The sequence below is a fragment of the Sus scrofa genome, chromosome 6 (assembly GCF_054392235.1).
Source record: "Sus scrofa isolate SSC_HxYL_T2T_F1_AM1 chromosome 6, Sscrofa_HxYL_maternal_Yorkshire_Landrace_v2.0, whole genome shotgun sequence".
NCBI classification, from domain to species: domain Eukaryota; kingdom Metazoa; phylum Chordata; class Mammalia; order Artiodactyla; family Suidae; genus Sus; species Sus scrofa.
The window spans coordinates 28,605,674-28,623,063 of NC_139388.1; the positions used below are offsets into that span (position 1 = coordinate 28,605,674).

Genomic DNA, 17,390 nt, shown 5'->3' on the forward strand with positions numbered 1-17,390 from the left:
TCGAGTTAGAGCTGCAGTTGCCGGCCTACAACACATCCACAACAATGCCAGATCCGAGCCGTGTCTGCGACCTACACCACAGCTCCTGGCAACGCCGGATCCTTAACCCACTGAGAGGGCCAGGCATTGAAACTGCAGCCTCATGGATACTAGTCAGGTTTGTTACCGCTGAGCCATGACGGGAACTCCAAAACCTTAAATCTTGACTTCTAGTCCCCCAGCCATCCATCCTGCCCACCATCTTCCCCATCTCAGCCGATGGCAGCTCAGTCCTTCCAGTGTGCTCAAGCCCCAAACTTGGTCAGTTTTTGCCACTCTCCTTCCCCGAAACCGATTAATTTGAATGTCCTAATAGGTTCACATTCAAACCTGACCCCCTCTTGCCACCTCCATTGCTAACCCCCAGGACCAAGGACACCCTTGTCATCACCTGGACTCCTGTCCCAGCCTCCTAACCAGCCTCTTTGCCTCCCTTTTGTCCCTCTTTGTCCTAATCTGCCAGAGACTGAGCCTTGGGTTGGTGGAAGGCAAGTGGTTTCTGTACCTAGAAATCTTACCAAGGAAGTGTGATCCCCAGAGTTGTCACCCATGGCACCCCAAAGCCAAATGCACTGGGGAGGATGTATATGCAAATAGGACTGTGTAAGGACATCGCCATTTCTCTGCCCCGGGGTCCCGAGAGCTACCCCGAAATTCAGCCTCCGCCTGCACCTGGAATCACGCCCAGGGTGATGAGAAAGCCTGGTTGTCCTCTGTGACAGCACCACAGAAGCGTGCAGGCCTGTGTGCTTCCCAGAGGCCCCAAGAGAGAAGCCACATGCCCAGTGGACCCAGGGACCACTGGAGGAGGAGACAGGTTTCCAGGTTGCAGCCCAGGGCACTGGGCACCTTAGGCCCTCTGAGAACTTGAGACACTTTCACCTCCTGGAGTTCCTTCTCTCTGCTTCTCTCTACATTAAAAGCACCTCCATTAGTCCTCCATTAGTCCCCAGACCATCAGCTTCTAAGGGTTTCTCCCTGCTCTCACCTAATCCTGCCTGGACTACATGGATATGGGTGGCCTCCAGGCCTTGCTCAAGAGAGAGTCATTCCAGGAGTCCCCGTGCTGGCGCAGCGGAAACGAATCCAACTAGGAACCATGAGGTTGCGAGTTTGATCCCTGGCTTCGCTCAATGGGTTAAGGATCCAGCATTGCCTTGAGCTGTGGTGTAGGTCGCAGACACGGCTCGGATCGGGCACTGCTGTGGCTCCAGCTCCAATAAGACCCCTAGCCTGTGAACCTCCATGTGCCACAGGTGTGACCCTAAAAGGACAAAAGACCACAAAAAAAAAGAGTATCATACCAGAGCTTTCCTCTGCCCAGCCACAAGGCCCTTCAGGCACTGGAGGATACCTGTCTCCCTCAGGACTGGTGCTTAGGCTGGGGATATAGCCTAATGAGGTAGTAAGAGCAAGTGCCGAAAGATGGAGGAAATGTATTTAAATCATCCAAGCCTCTATTTACTCAGCTGTGAAATGGGATCATGAGATTCAGCGTGCAGGCTGACTGAGTTTGGCGAGCACACAGATGCTCAGTAAGGGTCTGTTCTTTCTCCTCTGGCTCTTGAAACCCCAGCCACAGAACTCAGTCTTCCTGCAGAGTCCCCCCAAGACTGTTCTGAGGGAAAACCACACCTTTTCACTCTTCCCAGCCAGTCCCAGGTGGTGCCGGGATGCAGCATGGCACACTTGGCCCCCCACATCGCATAGGCTCTCACCAGGCCCCAACAAAGGCACAGGACAGGATGACAGGAGAAAAACAGGTCCTCCCTCCCATGTAGACTGGATGTAAGAGGTCATCTGCTGACCCCATGGGACCTGCCTCAGGGCTCTACCCCAACGGCCTCACACCAGAGATGCAGAACTGAGAGGCGGACTGGGGACTGGACCAAGTCACCCAGCGTGGTCATGGCTGAAACTCTGGTGCTCCCAGCCTGACTCCACATAAAAAGTGTTCTTTCCAGAGTTCCCGTCATGGCGCAGTGGTTAACGAATCCAACTAGGAACCATGGGGTTGTGGGTTCAATCCCTGGCCTCACTCAGAGGGTTAAGGATCCAGTGTTGCCATGAGCTGTGGTATAGGTTGCAGACTCAGCTCAGATCCCGAGTTGCTGTGGTTGTGGCGTAGGCCGGCAGCAAGAGCTCCGATTAGACCCCTAGCCTGGGAACCTCCATATGCCACGGGTGTGGCCCTAGAAAAGACAAAAAGACAGAAAAAAAAAAAGTATTCTTTCCACATGGAGCCTGCTGCCCTGTTCTCAGTGAAGATGCAGAGGAAAAGCAGCCCTCTTCTGAAAGTAAAACTGTGACCCAAGTTATGTCTTTTTTTTTTTTTTTTTTTTTTTTTGGTAATAGTGAAGCCATTTATCATTTCCACATAGGCAGGGAAGTCCTGAGATGGAGCAGCTTTAGGGTTCTCAATGTCACTGGTCCAGGATGGACATCGCTGAGGACCCAGATGCTTTCCATCTTCCTGATCCAACATTTTCTGCATCACGAGATGGTCACCATCAACCCAGACACTGATGCAACTTTCCCCAGAAGTGCCCCAGCTCACCACTGCCATGTGCCATTGGCCAGAATGCAGCCGCATGTCCACACCTAAGCTAATTATTGCAAGGGAATGAGAAGAGAAAGACTGGCTTGCCGAACTAGTCTTCGAAAGGACAAACGTTCTTAAAACCTGGTCCCCCCTCAGTCTAACATAGAGACAGCAGACAGTCAGAACAGCAAACCCTTCCCCTCCTGCCTGCTGTCCTTCCTCTCTAGGCCCCGAGACTCCAGGAGGACCTCTGAACATCTGGAATGGGACATTCTGAGGAATGGGAACGGAACTCAGGAATTCTCTTCCTTGAGGTTCTCTGGGGTGGGCTTTTTGTTTGTTAGTTTGTTTAGTAGAAATACCAGCTCACAAGAGTGAATAGCTAAAAATACAGGAGATTCATGACCTGTTGCTTAATGGTTGGCAACCACCCTGAAATCCACCATGATGGCAATATTGACACCCTGGGATTTGGCAAACAACACTACACATCAGGGATTTTTATTTTTCTTGGAAAGCAGGTTTACCAGCGCACCTCTGTATAACATATACAGAGAAGGTGTACAGATCCAATGTACAGTTCAATGAATCTTCACAAATGGAGCACACTCAGATCCAGAAACACGTCGCCCTAGAACTCCTGCCACACGCTCTTCTGGTCACTGTGCTATGCCCAGGTCAACCACTGTCTTGACGTCTGCTACTATGACTTGGTTTTGCTCGGTTTTGACCTTTGAATCATACAGTAAGTTCTCTTTGGTGTCCGCCTTCTTTTGCTCAGCAGTCTATTGTGAGGTTCAACCACGGTATTGCATTTAATTGTAGATCATTTCTTCTCATCACCATGTGGACCTCCACTGCGTGAATACACCACAAATAACTTATCCTTTCTACTTTAATGGACACTTGAGGAGTCTCCAGTTTGGGGCTATAAGAGAAGAGTGAACATTCTAGGAACGTGCTGTGCAATAGAGCTTTCTGCAATAATGAAAATTTTCTGTATCTTCACTGCCCACTATGATAACCACTAGCCAGATGTAGCTACTGAGCCCTTTAAATAGAACTAGTGCAACTGAGGAACTGAATTTTTTAACTGACATGCAGTCATTATAATATTGTGTTCGCTTAGGTGTAGAGCATAGTGATTTAGCATTTTTGCAGATTATATCCCATTATATGTTATTATAAGATAATAGGTATAATGCACTGTGTTATACAGTATATCCTGGTTGCTTATCTATTTTATATATAGTCATTTGTATCTATTAATCCCATATCCCTAATTTGTCCCTCTCCCCTTTGGTAACCACAAGTTTGTTTCCTAAATCTGTGAGTCTATTTTGCATATACATTCATTTGCATTATTTTTTAGATTCCACATTTAAGTGATGTCATACAGTATTTGTCTTTTTCTTACTTCACGAAGCATAATATTCTCTAGGTCTATCGACGTTGCCGCAAAGGGCAGTATCTCATTCTGTGTGTGGCAGAGTAACATTCCAGTGGGTATATATACCACATCTTCTTCACCCAATTGGCTGCTGGTGGGCATCTGGGTTGCTTCCATTATCTTCACAATTGTAAACAGTGCTGTTACGAACACTGGGGTGCCCGAATCTTTTCAAATTAGTGTTTTCATTTTTTCTAGGTATATACTCGGGATTGGAATTGCTGGACCATATGGTAGTTCTATTTTTAGTTTTTTAAGGGGCCTCCATACTGTTTTCCGTAGTGCACCAATTTACACTCCCACCAACAGTGAATTAGGACTCCCTTTTCTCCACATCCTCTCCAACATTTGTTATTGTGGTCCTCTTGATGACAGCCATTGTGATAGATGTGCAATGATACCCCATTGCAGTTTTGATCCGCATTTCTCTAATAACTAGCAATGTTGAGCATCTTTTCATGTGCCTGTTAGCCATCTGTATGTCTTCTTTAGAAAAAATGTCGGAGTTCCCGTCGTGGCGCAGTGGTTAACAAATCCGACTAGGAACCATGAGGTTGCGGGTTCGATCCCTGCCCTTGCTCAGTGGGTTAACGATCCGGCGTTGCCATGAGCTGTGGTGTAGGTTGCAGACGCAGCTCGGATCCCGAGTTGCTGTGGCTCTGGCGTAGGCCGGCGGCTACCAGCTACGATTAGACCCCTAGCCTGGGAACCTCCATATGCCGCAGGAGCGGCCCAAGAAAAGACAAAAAAAAAAAGAAAAAAGAAAAAATTTCTGTTCAGACCTTCTGTTTTTATTGATTGGGCTGTTTGGGTTTTCAGTTTTTGTTTTCTTTATATTGAGCTGTATGGGCTGTTTGTATATTTTGGACATTAACCTCGAGTCGGTCTGATCATTTGCAAATATTTTCTCCCATTCTGTAGGTTGCCTTTTCATCTGATCATTTCTTTTGCTGTGCAAAAGCTTTTAAATTTAATTAGATCCTGGTTGTTTATTTTTCCTTTTATTTCTTTGCTTTCAGGGACTGATCCGAGAAAATATCGCTACAATTTATGTCAGAGTGTTCTGTGTTCTCTTTTAGGAGTTTTATAGATTTATGTCTTATATTTAGGTCTTTGAACACTTTCAAAGTTTGTGTATATGGTGTGAGGGAATGTTCTAATCTCATTGTTTTACATGTGGCTGTCCAGTCTCCCCAGCACCACTTAGTGAACAGGCTGTCTTTTCTCCGTTGTATATTCTTGCCTCCTCTGTCATAGACTAATTGACCACAGGTGGGTGAGTTTACTTCTGGGCTCTCTATTCTGTTCCATCTATGTGTCTGTTTTTGTGTCAATACCATGCTATTTTGATTACTGTTAACTTTGCTGTACAGTCTGAAATTTGGGAGGTTTGTACCTCCAACTCTTTTTTTTTTTTTCAGGATTGCTTTGGCAATTTGGAGTCCTGTGTAGTTCCCTATAAATTTTAGGATTATTTGTTCTAGTTCTGTGAAAAATGTCCAGGATATTTTTATAGGGATTGCATTAAATCTATAGATTGCCTTGGGCAGTATGGTCACTTTAATAATATTAAGTCTTCCAACCTAGGAGCATGGGCTATCTTTCCACTTCTTTGAATCATCCTCAATTTTAAGGAACTGAATTTTAATTTCATTTTAACTAATTTAAGTAGCTGCATGTGGCTGGTGGTACTACATCAGACAGCACTGTTCTAGTGCAGTTCTGCGCTTTTGGTGATGATACTGATGCACTTCTGCTGGAGAATGCATTCTGCTCAGGAGTGGGATTTCTGGGCTACAGGATATACATATGTTTAATAGAAGGAGTTAAACAGTTTTCTAGAGTGGCTGTACCATTCCACATGCCTCTCATCTGTAGACGAGAATTCTAGTTCCCCCACATCCTCACTAACACTTGGCTGGGTTTTTTTCACTTGAGCCATTCTGGTAGATGACAGAAATGTCACCTTGTGGTTTTCATCTGAATTTCTCTGATGATTAAGTGTGGTGTATTTAGCGCCCTGGCTATCCTCTTTTGTGAAGTGATTATTCAAGCCTTTGCCCATCCCTTTCATTGGGTCTATTTATAAGTGATTTGTAGTTCTTTATATGTTCCAAATGTGAGTCCAGTGCTGGCTATATCATTGCGAAAATCTTCTCCCTCTTTGTGGATTGCTATTTGACTCTTACGATGGTGTCTTTGGATTAACAGATATTCTTAACTTTTATATATAAAGTATTTATTAACTCATATATAATTATCTACTTCATGCATATTGAACTTCAAAGTTTACAGAAAATAAGATGATACAGAGCATACAGTTAGGAGATACCCTCTGGTCCTCCTGAGGAACAGAGGAGTCTACTGCTGCGCTTCAAAGAATACATTTTTATAAATGTGAAAGCCAAGGTGGGTACCTTTTAAGCTGGGTGGCAGCCCTGGTAAAGAGTTTTTTGTCTATCATTGAAAGTTCGGGCTTTAAGTTAAACAAAACTTCAAGGACTGTTCATGAAATAATTTAAACTTTTTTAAAACCTCCTATTTTTTTCAAGATAAAAAAGTACCTCTAACACCAGTGATCCCAATAGTTTAAGGACTGTTACAGTACACACGGTTATTAATATGTGCACAGTATGTCCCCAACCTCTCGAAGCAACGCGAATCAGAGCACTGTGGCATGGCTCCCGTGTTACCCCTGTGAGGAGCAGGAGGATCATTTACATGTTAGAGATACTGTGCACCGGTGTATCTACCAAGCATAAAATCCAATTACCTAAACCAACATGACTATCAAATTCCCAGACGGTGTGGAATTTATAACTGAGTATGTATATTCAGAAGCTTGTGGAGTGCTCCTTTAAATTCTTTTAAAATGGGAATTCTATTGAGCATTAAATAAAAACACTGAACAAAGCAGTATACCCACCATCGCGGCTGAAGTTCAGTGTGTCTGGTTTAACAAATGCTTCCCTATCATTTCAAAGTCAATTTCTGCTCAATCCCAGCACAGCCAGCCTTTCCCCTACAGTGGGATTTATTTTTAAGTGCACAAGGGCCAAAGGCCCAGCTATACACCACTGCCTTATTACAAGAGCCACGGGGATGGCAAGCTGATGAAAGACACACAGGAGAAGAAGGAAGCACAGAGCAACATCCTTTTGTTCAACACTGGCTTTGCTTTAGAGCAGAATGCAAAAAATGTAATAAAAGCTGAATGAGGGAGTTCCCGTTGTGGCGCAGGGGAAACGAATCCGATCAGTATCCATGGGGATGCGGGTTCGATCCCTGGCCTCACTCGGTGGGCCGGGGATCCGGTGTTGCTATGAGCTGTGGTGTAGGTCGCAGACACGGCTCAGATCCTGCGTTGCTGTGGGTGTGGTGTAGGCCAGCAGCTGTAGCCCAGATTCAACCCCTAGTCTTGGAACTTTCCATATGCTGTGAGTGCAGCCCTAAAAAAACAAACAAACAAACAAACAAAACCAAAAAAAAACAAAGAGGAGAATTCCCACTGTGGCGCAATGGGATTAGTGGCATCTTGCAAGCACTGGGACATGGGTTCCATCCCTGGCCCAGCACAGCAGGTTAGGGATCTGGCATTGCCATAACTGCAGCATAAGTCACAACACAGCTTGGATCTAATCCCTGGCCTGGGAAGTCCATGTGCAAAAAAAAACAAAAAAAAACAAAAAAAAAAAACAAACAAAAAAAACACTGAATGAGGACCTGTCTCTAAGTTTAATAGACAAGCAAGAACTACACTCCCACTGAAAAACCTTCCCAAGATTGGAAGCACTGAAGTAGTGATACTGATACTGAGACATAGGTAATCAGAGGCACCAAAGACACTGGTAACGAGTCACCATCAAAAGACAGCCCGGGTAAAGAGCACACACTTCCTATCAGCTGCTGCTAAGACTTGCATTTTTTGAACTGAAAAGAAATCCTGTAGGGCTTTTTACTTAGCACTTATTTGACGAAAGGCTGTTTTAGGTCCCTCACTGAACTGAAGGCCTAGGTTTCCAAATTACTTTTCCCGTATCACCACAAGTCGCACCATACTCGCTTAAAATTGACACTGAACCGCTACAACTGATGGTAGGGCCACCACTAATTGTGCAAAAATGAAGGATCCCATAAAGATGTCAGAGGACCTTTCTGTGTCTTGGAATCTATTAACCCATTCCAGGCACCTCTACAGACACTGTCCTGTCTGGGTCCTGGGGCAGGTGGCAAATGACTTAGAGAGGCTTTCAAAACCCTCCCCCTGCTTCAGCCATGGCTTTGACCCTGTTCACATCTCAGTCCCTGTGCCCCCTGCCCACCTGGAAGCCCAAACTCCCACCAAACATCTCTATTTTAATAGGGTCCAACTTACCAGTTTTTTTCAGAGCTAGTCCCTGTGTCCTATTTCAGAAATGCAAGGTCGTAGAGCTGTTCGACAGGGTTTTCCTCTTGAAACTTTACTCTTTGGCCTTTCACACTTAAAACTTGTGTCTTGGGAATGTTTTCTAGGATTTGAAGGCTTAATTGCCATCCACTGAGCACCTGCTTTGTGCCAAGCATCCTGCTAGGCAGTGTGCTTGAGGTGGCTGTTCCCATTTTGCAGATGAAGTGACGGAGGCTCGGAAGGGTAAACTGCCCAGAGGGCACCACCTGCAAGAGGCAAGGCCAAGATCTGAACCTAGGACTGTCTGTCTGTCTTAGCCAGATCCTAGGACAAGATGCAGGTCAGCTCTGGTGGAGGAGCTCTGGGCTCCCCCAGCCCCCAGGATGATGGCTAAGGAGTAACTCTTCTCCTAGCAGACACTCACCTTCTCAGGATACTGAGTGTTGGTGAGTAAATGCCTTAGGATTAGGGCTGGTTTGCCCCAGCTCAGGGCTGCAAAAGAATCTTGAGAGCTGAGAGGGTCCAGGGCCTGGGCCAAAATACTCCTCAATGTTGTCCCCAAACCACACACTGACAAATTACTCCAAAGCTCCATGGTTCAGTGTGATGCTACAGTCAGATGCGATCACCAGGATTTATCATGACCAAAAAGTATCTATCTTGACCTGGTTATTAGTTTGTCTCTTCCTACCCACTAAAGTGACAAGTTACATGAATAAATCTCCTGGTCTTAAACCAGTTTTGCATCCCTGGAATAAGTCTTTTTCTACTCATGATGTATTATTTTTAATATACTGCTGCCCTGGTGCTGGTTTCCCACATGCCCTTGTAAATTCCAAGAGTTGAGGCTATCACTGTGGAGCAGAGGACAAGATCCCAGGACTTCTAATATGTTCCAGAATCAGAACCCACAAAAGCAAAAGGCCAAAGCAAAATTCAAGCAAGACAGTACTCAGGAAGGGGGCTTAGCCACTGTGGCCCAAGAACACATCTCTAGGCTGGTCCAGCTTATGGCAGGATAGCTGATGATAATCGGCCACATTCATGAATTTAACATTTTATATGTCAATTACTCATGAACTTCCTGGAAAGCCCACATTGTAGTAAACGGCCATTTTTTGAAGCCATGGTTTTGAGTCTCATGATGCAAGCTGGGGTGGGAGAGCTCATCCCCATGCTGATGGGGAGCCCAGCCAGCCCCCGCTCCCACCAGCATCTGCTTCTCAACAGCTCCACTATTTCCTACTCAGCAAGCGGACACAGTGACTGCCGGTGTCATAAAAACCTGTGTTCTCTGTGGAAAATAGCTTAAGAATCAACTCTAGGTGGTGACAGAAGAGGTAAGAAAATGAGCTCGGGGAGTTCCCGTCGTGGCGCAGTGGTTAACGAATCTGACTAGGAACCATGAGGTTGCGGGTTCAATCCCTGGCCTTGCTCAGTGGGCTAAGGATCCAGCGTCACCGTGAGCTGTGGTGTAGGTTGCAGATGCGGCTTGGGTCCCGTGTTGCTATGGCTGTGGTGTAGGCCGGTGGCTACAGCTCCAATTAGACCCCTAGCCTGGGAACCTCCATATGCCGCGGGAGCGGCTCAAGAAAAGGCAAAAAAAAAAAGAAAGAAAAAAAAAAAAAGAAAATGAGCTCGGGAGCCATGATGATTTTAGCAAGAAAACAAGTTTTCTGTGGGTTCACGTAGAAAGTCTGCCTTGGCTGTGGCTTGATTCTGCAGTCAGCCAGCTCACCACTTCTGCAGAAACAGGGAAAAGTGGTTTGTGATGCTGTTTCAATGGGTTTTTCAGTTCATCAAACCAGAGATAAAACCTCAGTGAATTTTGATACAATAGTAAAAAATGAACTCATATGTTCGTCTGCTTATCTAAACTCCCTAAGTTTACCACCGCACCGTCGTGGAGTTTGGATATGTAGAGGTACTTGCGAGTTAATTTTGGTGACTTCACTTTCAGCTTATATTCACAGGCTTATAAAAGACTTCTGAGTGGGTCACATATTTTTCCAGTTATATTTTAATGCAGTGGCTGAAAAGGTCTACTTGGCAGTGGAGGGCTCTATTAACTCTGATATGGAAACAGAGGGAGGCAGGGCTGCTGCACATCAAGCAAGAGCAGGGAGCTCCATGGGGTACCGAGACGTTCCCTCGGCGCTGGGGCACCTGTGAGGGCCTTCTTGCTTTCTGCAGTTTGAGAGGTTCATTCTATTCTGAGTCATATGCACATTCCTAGTCCCCAGCATATGTCCAGGCATAGACCAAGCGCTTAGTGAGTCTTGGTGAGCGGATGACTGAATATATGGCTGGGTGGGCGGGGGGATGGATGGATGGATGAGCAACTGGATCTTCAGCAGATGCCCAGGAAGATAAATACATGGGAGGGGGGTGGCTGGTTGGTTGACCGCCCTTATGGAGGACTGACTAACAGGGGGATTACTTAACGTTGCAGTCCTTTCCACCACAATCTGACCACTAGGAATGCCACAAACAGCCAAGGAAAAGGTGTCCGTGCCTTGACATGACATTAGCTGACGTCTCACAGGAACACATCCCCACTGTGAGAAGAATCCCGCACACCACGCAGCCTCTCCCTCACCCCCACAGTCCCAGGATGGAGGCGACATCCACCCCAGGAGCACCTCCTCGTTTCCTGAGCTCTGGTGGCACCTCGTTCCTCTGTGCTCTGGCCCATGTCCCTTCCTCCTTCCCTGATCTTGTTCTGCTGCTTCATCCTTCAAGACCCAGCCCCTCTGTGTGGCTGTCCCCGACCTGCCCCCAGCACTCCGACGGCTCCTCACGGTCTCCTGGTGACCAGAGGATGGCTATCAGCAAGTGGGCTAAGAGGTTGCTCATAAAAAGAATAGGAGGAAACTCAAAAGTGCCCAAGCAAGTGCGCCTGCCCTGTCACACCCCTCGCCCCAGCCTCTCTCCATGTCCCTGCTGGGAGGATGGAACCAGCAGGAAGATGGGACCTGAATCCTGCTCCCCAGATTCCTCCCAGGGACTTCGCAGCCTCATCCTGGTGGTTTCAGCAGTGGAGGAAGAAGTGCACTACTAAGGCCACACTTGGCAAGACAAATGTCTTCGGAATCTTTTGTGACAGGAACCATCAGTCAGACCTCAGTCTTTGGCCTCCCTTCTCCCTCTGGCCAGCGTCTCTGAGGGTGTGGGCAGGACTGGAGGGCTAAAGATGTTGGCTCAGCACCCTTCCTTTGTCAGTGCTCCCAGGTAGCTTCAGGCGGCAAAGAGCTCGTCCCTGTACCTTGCGCAGAGCGACCCTGGAGCTGTCCACACGCTACACTCAGCGTGTGGGCAGCTGAGTGTAGTGATGGTCTCCCCGCTTTCCAAGCTCTGCATGTTCCACATGCTTCCCAGACTGGAAGCCAGCCCTGACCCCATCCCGCACCCCAGGCCTGGATCTCACTTCCTCCCACCCCTTCAACATCCCTTCACCCACCCTGCAGGGGAGAACGGTTCCAGAATAAGCTTCTCCGCGGACAGCTACCCAGAAAGTCCAGTGTGCACAGGGGACATGCCCAAGAGCGCACCGCGAGTGAGTGGTAAAACCAGGAACAGAACCCAACTCTCCTGCTTCTGCCTCCATCCTGCTCTCTCCCCCTGCTCCAGGCCACGAGTCCGTGGATGATCAGTCATACCTGGGTTTAGTTCCCAGCACTGCCACAAGACCAGAGGCGCAAACTTCAGCTCACCAAAACTTAGTGTCCCCATCTGTAAATGGGGGTGACAGTAGCATCCACACAGAGAGGAGGCAAGCCCCAGACCCAGGCCTACACCCAGGCTGCACTCATGTAGCACCTTCCGACTCACCTGGGGCTCCCAGTCCCAGCCTAGAAGTCTGCACGAACCAGAGCTGGCTACTGCCTGGCATTGCGGCAACCCACGGGCCCAGGTGCCATGCTAGCCCCGGAGGGCCTTGGGATCCCATCTGAGGCCTGCTCGGGAGAACGCTGGTGGTGGAGGAACGCTCTGCTCAGAAACCTACTCGCCAAGTGCCTTCACCTGAGCCGGGTTCCACGCTCAGTTGTACCTAATTAGTGAACGGCGAGTCGCCCGGCGTGCCCCCACGCCCTGCGTGCCCCCACGCCCTGCGTGCCCCCACGCCCTGCGTGCCCCCACGCCCTGCGTGCCCCCACGCCCTGCGTGCCCCCACGCCCTGCGTGCCCCCACGCCCTGCGTGCCCCCACGCCGCGCCCTGCGTGCCCCCACGCCGCGCCCGGTGTGCTCCGCCCCCTGCGTGCCCCCCACGCCCACTCATGCAGACCCTCCAGCAGCCTTTTCACCGGTCTCTGCCCACCCTGTGTTCCACGCTGCCGCTAGAGGGCGCTCCTAAAACACGCTGACCAGCCCCCCTTCGCGTCGTCTTGTTGCCCTTGAGATAGAGCCTCTTGATTTGTTTGACCTTTCGGACTCTCACGGTCTGGCTCCTGTCAGCCCCTCCAAACCCAGCATTGTTCAGCTGCTGATACACCATCAACCTGAATAAGACCGTTGGTCATGGTCTACTTTGACTACATATAAAGTGGCCCAAAAGAAGCAAAGCATGGTTTTAGAGAAAAATTTTATTTTAGCCAAGTCCTCACAACACGAGCTCTAGTGCACAGTGCCTGGTAGTCACAGAAAAGCATCTTGGCTAAGAGCATGGGGCTTTGGCTGCCCACTCACCTGGGTCCTTTGTGGGCTGTGTGACATTGTGCAGATTACTTAACCTCTCTGAGGCCCATTTTCTCCACCTGTTAATTGTGGATCCCCTCATGGACCATCATAAGAATTAAATGAAATAATATAATGCATGAAAACTATGAAGCATGGTGCAGGACACACAGTAGGTGTTCAGGAGATGTTAGCAACTCATGCTGGTGTGTGGTGGGAAGGCTGCTTCTCAGGGAAGAGTTGCTATTTTTGTGGTACAATTTTCTCTTGATCATGAGCACCTTTGCAGAAGCTGCTTAGAAAGAAAGTCTAGGATAGAGGCAAAGCTCACCTTCTCCTCTGTCCTTGCTGCAGCTGGTGCAGGGGGACAGGGAGGCCGAGAGGTGGGAAGGGATCTAGCGTCATGTTATTTCCCTGCAGTCATGTGTATCTTGTTGATGACATGGGCGCTATGCCTGTAAATTGGAATAGTTTCCCTCATGATTTAAAGCAGCACCTACCTCTGCCGATCATGGTGACTGGAAGATAATTTCCCAACCGGCCATGCAGGCAGATGCCTGTGCCAACTGGCTCCATCTGCAGGCACAGGTGTTGCCATCTCCACACCTGGCTGGTAATGAGCCTGGCACTGCCAGGAAGGTGAGGCTCTAGCGCTGCAGCAGGTGGAGGGAAGGGCATCTTCAAGGTGACCCCACCAGACTGGCAACTCTGGGGCAGGTTCTGCATGCTGATCAGGGCAGGCGCACACACAAGCACATCCAACCCTAGGTTCTCATTCTGGGCACCTGCAGCCTGGCCATGGCCAGCTTTCCAGTAGCACATCTGCCTTGAATCGTGAGGTGATTGGCGCATTCCAAGCCACTGCAGCAGCTGGAACATACTGAGCAGAACAGTGGAGAGCCCACCCTCCCCAAGGAGTGCTGATGTCCCTGACCTTGGGCTTCAAAGTCCTGCCATGGGCTTCAAAGGTGAAAGGCCATGGTAGAGAGGAAGAGAGTAACATTGGTTGGATGGCCAGCTGACCGGTACTTCATTAGAGAGAATTTGGGAGTGGAGTGACCACTGGCTCAGCTCCAGCCCAAGCCAAAGCCTGGCCACTGGCCCAGGGCTGGCGGCACGGTAGCCTAGATGACTGGTGGCCAAAAGCTGCATTTCATGGCTGATGTGCTCACTGTGTGAAGTGCTGTGTTGAAAAGGATGCTGCGGCTGCCTCTGGGCCAAACAGGAAGAGAATGCCTGCTAATTAGTAATGTCTGCCACTGGCACAGAGTTAGGAAATAGCGGCAGGCAGGGACTGGGACATGGGCTCTAGGAGGACAGACAGGGGGACGTACCCCTCTCAGGACAGGGCTCAGAAGTGCTTGCGCCTGACCCATATGGCTGGCAGAAATGCACCCTCACGAAAAGCTCAGGCCTGGGGCAAAGAATACTGGAGAGTGAGCACTGGACTTTGAAGCTTTGGCCTGAGTTCTCACTTGGCTCAGCCACAGAGTGAGTGACGATGGCTGGTCACTTGATGACGGACTAGGTGCCAAGCCTTGGTCCATGCATCTGTAAAAGCGGAAAACCACACCCTTGCCCAGCTCAAGTGGAGGAGCCCAAGTGGCAGTCACAGTTGCTCACTAGTGCCACGCTGCCTCCCCCTGAGTGAGGCAGCCAGTGCCCATGGGTGTTCCTGGCTGATTCGAATCCCTCCCTGGGACCCCAGCCCCCAGGAACCCATCCTCATATCCTATGAGAGGACAAAGCCACAATGGTTCCCAGGAGCTTTCTTTCCCAGGCTCTCAGGGAGCTAGCTATTGGTCCCAGAGAGGGTTCTTGCATCTCCACATCCCCCCCGCAGTGCCAATTCCTTCCTGGAAGCCCCTTCCCACCCCTCTGCACCTTTGCCCTGGCCCATAACCTGCCTGGAAGACCTCCTAGGTTCACCTCTTTGGAGAGGCCTTTCCTGATCTGATCCAAGCCCCTGAAGTGTCTGCATCCGTTACTGCCCACAGCCCCAGGCCTGCCTGAGCTCCCCTAGGGAGGTTTCGCCCTTGAGGCAGGAGGTCAGTGTTGGCCTCTATGGTTAGGCCTCATGTTCCAACCTCTGTGTATCCTCCATGCCTTCCAGCTCAAGTCCTTCTGGCCTTCCTGCCTCATGTCCTAGTGGAGCAGGGTCCTTTTTGAGCACTCAGAGTCTTGGGTTCACACCGCAGCTCTACCACTACTTTGCTCTGTGACCTTGAGCAAGTCCACCGCCTGCCTTTTTTCCTGTCTCTGAGCTGGGTGAGCCCCTAGGCCAGAGGCTTCAGAGGCGAGGAGAGGAGGCCCGCCCTCACTAGCAGAGGCTCCTGCAGGCTGCTCCCCTCCTCCTGGCAGGAGCGCTCAGAATAGAGTCCATGGGCCAGAATATGAGGGACAACTAACTCACAGGGCAGCTGGGGTGGCAGGGAAAGGCATGCGGCGGGGCCCGTGGCCCAGCTCAGTGTCCTCTCGCTCTGTCCACCGTAGCTCGATACAACCGCACCAGCTACTTCTACCCCACGTTCTCAGAGAGCTCAGAGCACAGCCATCTGCTGGTGTCTCCTGTGCTGGTGGCGAGTGCCGTCATAGGTGTGGTCATCATCCTCTCCTGCATCACCATCATCGTGGGCAGCATCCGCAGGGACAGGCAAGCCCGGCTCCAGCGGCACCGCCACCGCCCTCGCCGCCGCCACCACCACCACCACCGTCGCCGCCGCCGCCGCCGCCATCGAGAGTCCGAGCACGGCTACGGTGAGCTGCTGCCCACCCCGGGCCCCGGCCTCCAGTCCCATCTTGACTGCAGCCCAGGAGGCACCAGGGAGGTGGTGGTGGCTCTGCCATGGGGTGGCGGGGCGGGGGCGGGAGAGGCATCCCAGAGGCCTCGAGCGATCAGGAGGAGCTCAGAGGCGCTTACCGGACATAATGTTCTCAGTGGCGACAGTTGCCCAGTTGTCCACCAAGAGTCAGAGGGAACAGCACCGGCTAGTGTTGGTCCAGGCCGTACTGATGGCTGGTCCAGGTGGTGCCTGGATGGAGGGATGGATAGAGAGAGGGGTGGATGAGTGGGATGGGAGGATGGAGTGGGAGGGGGATGAGGAGATGGACAGGTGGGCAAAGGGGCGGGGACTGAGTGGATGAGTGAGTGAATGGATCCATGGATGGAGGGAGAGATGGCTGAGTGGGTGGATGGAAGGATGGATGAATGGAAAGCTGGATGGGCGAAGCTGGACAGATGTGTGGGTTGGGCGGGATGTACGAGTGGATGGAGAGATGGATGGGGGAGGTGGGGAGAGGTGGAAGAGTTGGATGGGACCCGGGTGGGGGGTTATATGAATAAGTGACTGGATGGCATGAATGATAGGTGAATGAATCTATCCTCAGAGAGCCTCCAAAATGCGAACAGAACTGATTTGAGTCTCCCCCAATTAAGGAATGAGCCTTCCATAGAGGGGCTGGCTAGTTCTTGGGCTGACCTGTCTGAGAAGTATCTATCTGGCCCAAGCTTTTTACAGAATGCAGTCGCCTGACTCAAGCTTATTCTTGGAAGGGGCCAGTTATCTTAAAGCAGCAGGAAGGAACTCACTTGCATTCCACTCTCAGATAGCTTTCAGTGACAGCAAAAGCCTGCACTGAGGCCTCAAGAGGGCCCTGCTGGAGTCGGGGAGAGAGAAGCCGGCCTGTGGAGCCGCAGGGGCCCGGGCACTTTCACGCTGCAGGGCAGAGGGCCTGAGGCCCCTACCTCCCAGTGCCATAACCTTGGGGGTTCAGAGCTCAGTATATGAATTTGAGGGGGACACACACATTCAGACCACAGCAGGGTGACTAAGGAACCTGCCTGGGGTCACCCCGGCAGCTGGATCCCAGATGTGAGCCCAGATAGTCTGACCTGGATGCCCACGGTCTAACCACTGCACAGCACCATCTCAGAGGGCTAGGCACCCACGCCCCCGAGGGAGACTGAAGGTACGGGGGCCTGTCCTCCGTGCCAGGGGGGCAAGAGGCCACAGTGGAAGAAAGATGCTGCAGGTCAGGGGTCTGCTTTTACTGCCCAACAATGAAGACTAAAGAGAAAGGTCAGCATTAATACAACAGGTGTTGTAGAGTTCCCTTTGTGGCACAGGGGAAACAAATCCAACTAGGAACCATGAGGTTGTGGGTTCAATCCCTGGCCTTGCTCAGTGGGTTAAGGATCCTGCGTTGCCGTGAGCTGTGGTGTAGGTCGCAGACGCGGCTCAGATCTGGTGTGGCTGCGGCTCTGGCATAGGCCGGCAGCTGTAACTCCAATTGGACCC

At 50.3% G+C, this 17,390-nt stretch overlaps 1 protein-coding gene and 1 long non-coding RNA gene across 6 annotated transcripts in view; one reads left to right on the forward strand and one right to left on the reverse strand.

Annotated features, from left to right (window-relative positions):
* The window catches only part of BEAN1 (brain expressed associated with NEDD4 1), a 39,897-nt gene that overhangs the window by 15,071 nt on the left and 7,436 nt on the right, over positions 1-17,390 (forward strand). For 2 of the 5 annotated variants that reach the window (XR_014805795.1, XR_014805797.1), the window contains one exon: positions 2,421-4,740. Coding sequence is in view for 2 of the 5 variants with exons in the window: in XM_021093984.2 (XP_020949643.1) it covers positions 15,586-15,849 (264 nt within the window). In the remaining 3 variants the exon portion in view is untranslated. Of the gene's footprint in view, positions 1-2,420; positions 4,741-15,585; positions 15,850-17,390 lie in introns of those variants that run through there. The other 3 variants (XM_021093984.2, XM_084960167.1, XR_014805796.1) reach the window with 2 other exon arrangements.
* LOC110260931 (uncharacterized) lies at positions 3,386-12,478 on the reverse strand. The gene is made up of 3 exons (XR_002344550.2): positions 12,250-12,478; positions 8,407-8,684; positions 3,386-3,509 (listed from the first exon to the last, which is right to left on the reverse strand). It is a non-coding gene; the product is annotated as an uncharacterized LOC110260931 (long non-coding RNA).